Raw genomic sequence first — 2,822 nt, forward strand, 5'->3', positions numbered from 1 at the left:
CACGCCCGGCCAAAAATAAAATTTTAAACGAGCTAGTATGTATCAAAAGTAATGGTTTGATGTTGTGTGGAGCCCAGAGAAAATATTTCGTGTGGCACAAGTCAACATAAACAATGACAGAGATTTCATTCTGCAGGATAAAGCATTTCCTTTTTTTTTTTTCTTTTCGTTTTTTTTTTGACAGGTTCTCGCACTGTTGCCCAGGCTAGAGTGGTGTGATCCCGGCTCACTGCAACCTCCGCCTCTCGGGTTCAAGCGATTCTCCTGCCTCAGCCTCCCGAGTAGCTGGGATTACAGGCGCCCACCACCACGCCCAGCTAATTTTTGTATTTTCAGTAGAGACGGGGTCTCACCATGTTGGCCAGGCTGGTCTCGCACTACTGGCCTCAAGTGATCCGCCCGCCTCGGCCTCCCAAAGTGCTGGGATTACAGGTACGCCACCGCACCTGGCCAGCATTTCTTTCAAAATTAAAAACTTATAATTTATAATTTTCGGAAGCATGCAGATTTTTTAAGGAAATAAAAAGAAATATATACAGCCCACTCCACTTCCTTGCCCCTCTTTCTGACAAGTGCCCTCCTGCCTCACCACCTTAGCCATCACTCTAAATTTTCTAGAATGGTAGGACTTCAGGGGCTACGTGGGCATTGATGGCTGTGCACACGCAAGGGGCAGGAGTGGGAGTGCAGCGCAAAGCATGTTGCCAGGTAGAAGAGGAGAGAAAGCAGAAAAGGCCAAAACCAAGGCCTGAAGTGAGAGGGGGCGGTGGTGGATGATGCAGACCCTCCCTGGTAACCAGAGGAGGGCAAACTCCAACCGCAGAGCAGTGATGCCACTTGTGGGCCCTCAGATTGGAGAGGACCGAGAAGAGTGACAGGGCTGTGCGCTCTGGGGCACTTCACGCAGACGGGAGTAGGGAGGCTGTTTTTTGCGCGTGCATATGGCGGTGGGGGGGAAGGGGGATCCTGCTGCACTGGCCGCCCAAGTTGGGGGGCGAGCTCGGTGGTGACGCGCGGCCCTCACGTGACCCAGAGCTGCAGAGCGACGCAGCCTTCGGTGCAGTCGTCACTCGCGTCTGTCTACCAGCTCCCCGCTGCCCTGAGCTCGGCGGGCTGGCATCCGGCCCGGGAAAAAGCGGAGCAGGTAAGGGCCCCGGGGCCCGCGCGCCCCGGCCATGCCAGCAGCGGCTGACCGACCCCGGCAACGGGCGCAGAACAGCGCAGGGGTCCCCGCCAGTTTTCTCCACACTCCAACATGCTTGGGAACATAGAGGCCCCCAAGGGTGGGGAAGCAGGGGCGGCTGGGTTTCCAGGGGCGGCAGAGCCACCAAGAGCGATGGAAAACCACCCCCGAGTCCCTGCAGGAAAACGGGGAACACCGCGGGGGCCGGGGCGGCCGAGGGTGGGGTGGGAGCGGGGGGTGGGAGACGCGGGGCGCTGGCGCGAGGGGAGCCCGGGCCCAGGGCAGGGAAAGGGCCGGCGGCGGCTGGTCCTCTCTAGCGTGTCGCTGCAGCAGCCCCCACTCCCCCCACCCCGGCCCGACTGCAGGTCTGCGAGGCTAAGTGTCCCCGCGGCGCACCTAGCAGCGAGAATCCGGAGGAGGAGGAAACTGCAAGGATAGGCCCAGGTCGGTTCGAGGGACGGTGGTGGGGCGGGGGTCGGAACGTGAGGAAAGCCCAGTCTGAGACCCCAACCCCCTCCACCCCATCCCCCACTCCTATACCGGTCCTCCATTTTGGTGCCTGCGAAGCTCTGGGAAAGAATCCTGGGAAAGGAAAAATGGTGGGTTTGGGGGAAGGGAGGTAAGGGGAGAAAGCTGGAGGGAGGGGCTCTAATTGGAGGCCCCCTAGAGGACGCACGGAACTTCCAACTTGGGAAAAAATGAAATGAAAAAATCCTTTGATATCAGGGTTCTGAATCCTGCTGGTCAGTGCACCAAGCATTCAGTCTCTCTCCTTGCCTTTGTCTTACTTGTGTTCAAAGAAAAACAACCAGAAAAAAAATCTCATCATGGCAAATATTCACCAGGAAAACGAAGAGATGGAGCAGCCTATGCAGAATGGAGAGGAAGACCGCCCTTTGGGAGGAGGTGAAGGCCACCAGCCTGCAGGAAATCGACGGGGACAGGCGCGCCGACTTGCCCCTAATTTTCGATGGGCCATACCCAATAGGCAGATCAATGATGGGATGGGTGGAGATGGAGATGATATGGAAATATTCATGGAGGAGATGAGAGAAATCAGGAGAAAACTTAGGGAGCTGCAGTTGAGGAATTGTCTGCGTATCCTTATGGGGGAGCTCTCTAATCACCATGACCATCATGATGAATTTTGCCTTATGCCTTGACTCCTGCCATTTATCATGAGATTAATACTGTGATTCCCGCTGTTTTCTTTTTCCTTGCATTTTCCTAATATGCCTTTACTGATCCGTTTGCTGTGAACCCTGTTATTTCCATGTGTCAAGTGGGTCTTGTGTTGCCAGCTTCTATTTGGAAATTGCCTTTGCACTCAGTCTAAGTTTCTGTCAGCAGTAGTTTCACCCATTTGCATGGAAAAATTTAAAGCTAATAAAGCAATTTAAAAAGCAATCTATACATTTATTGTCTCATTAAAAATGTATACTTACATATAACAGATGAACTAAAAAAAATCTGAGATTAAATACACTAGAGTGTTAATTGGGGCACATTTCTGTGTGATAAGTAATCCCAGCAGTTTGGGAGGCTGAGGTAGGCGGATCACGAGGTCAGCAGATCGAGACCATCCTGGCTAACACGGAGAAACCCTGTCTCTACTGAAAAAAAAAATACAAAAAATTAG

General features: G+C 53.4%; 1 protein-coding gene across 3 annotated transcripts; it reads left to right on the forward strand.

Moving 5' to 3' along the window:
- Window positions 1-1,068: 1,068 nt before the first annotated feature.
- Window positions 1,069-2,590, forward strand: BEX3 (brain expressed X-linked 3). 3 transcript variants are annotated; one of them, XM_005594227.3, is made up of 3 exons: window positions 1,069-1,144; window positions 1,549-1,627; window positions 1,984-2,590. In XM_005594227.3, the coding sequence occupies exon 3, from the start codon at window positions 2,011-2,013 to the stop codon at window positions 2,344-2,346; it is 336 nt and encodes a 111-aa protein (XP_005594284.1). In that variant the 5' UTR covers window positions 1,069-1,144; window positions 1,549-1,627; window positions 1,984-2,010; the 3' UTR covers window positions 2,347-2,590. The 3 variants fall into 3 exon arrangements, with proteins under 3 accessions (XP_005594284.1, XP_005594285.1, XP_005594286.1); XM_005594228.3 differs by having other exon boundaries at window positions 2,029-2,590; XM_005594229.3 differs by lacking the exon at window positions 1,549-1,627.
- The last annotated feature ends 232 nt before the right edge of the window (window positions 2,591-2,822 follow it).

This window comes from Macaca fascicularis, chromosome X, assembly GCF_037993035.2.
Source record: "Macaca fascicularis isolate 582-1 chromosome X, T2T-MFA8v1.1".
In the NCBI taxonomy this organism is placed as follows: domain Eukaryota; kingdom Metazoa; phylum Chordata; class Mammalia; order Primates; family Cercopithecidae; genus Macaca; species Macaca fascicularis.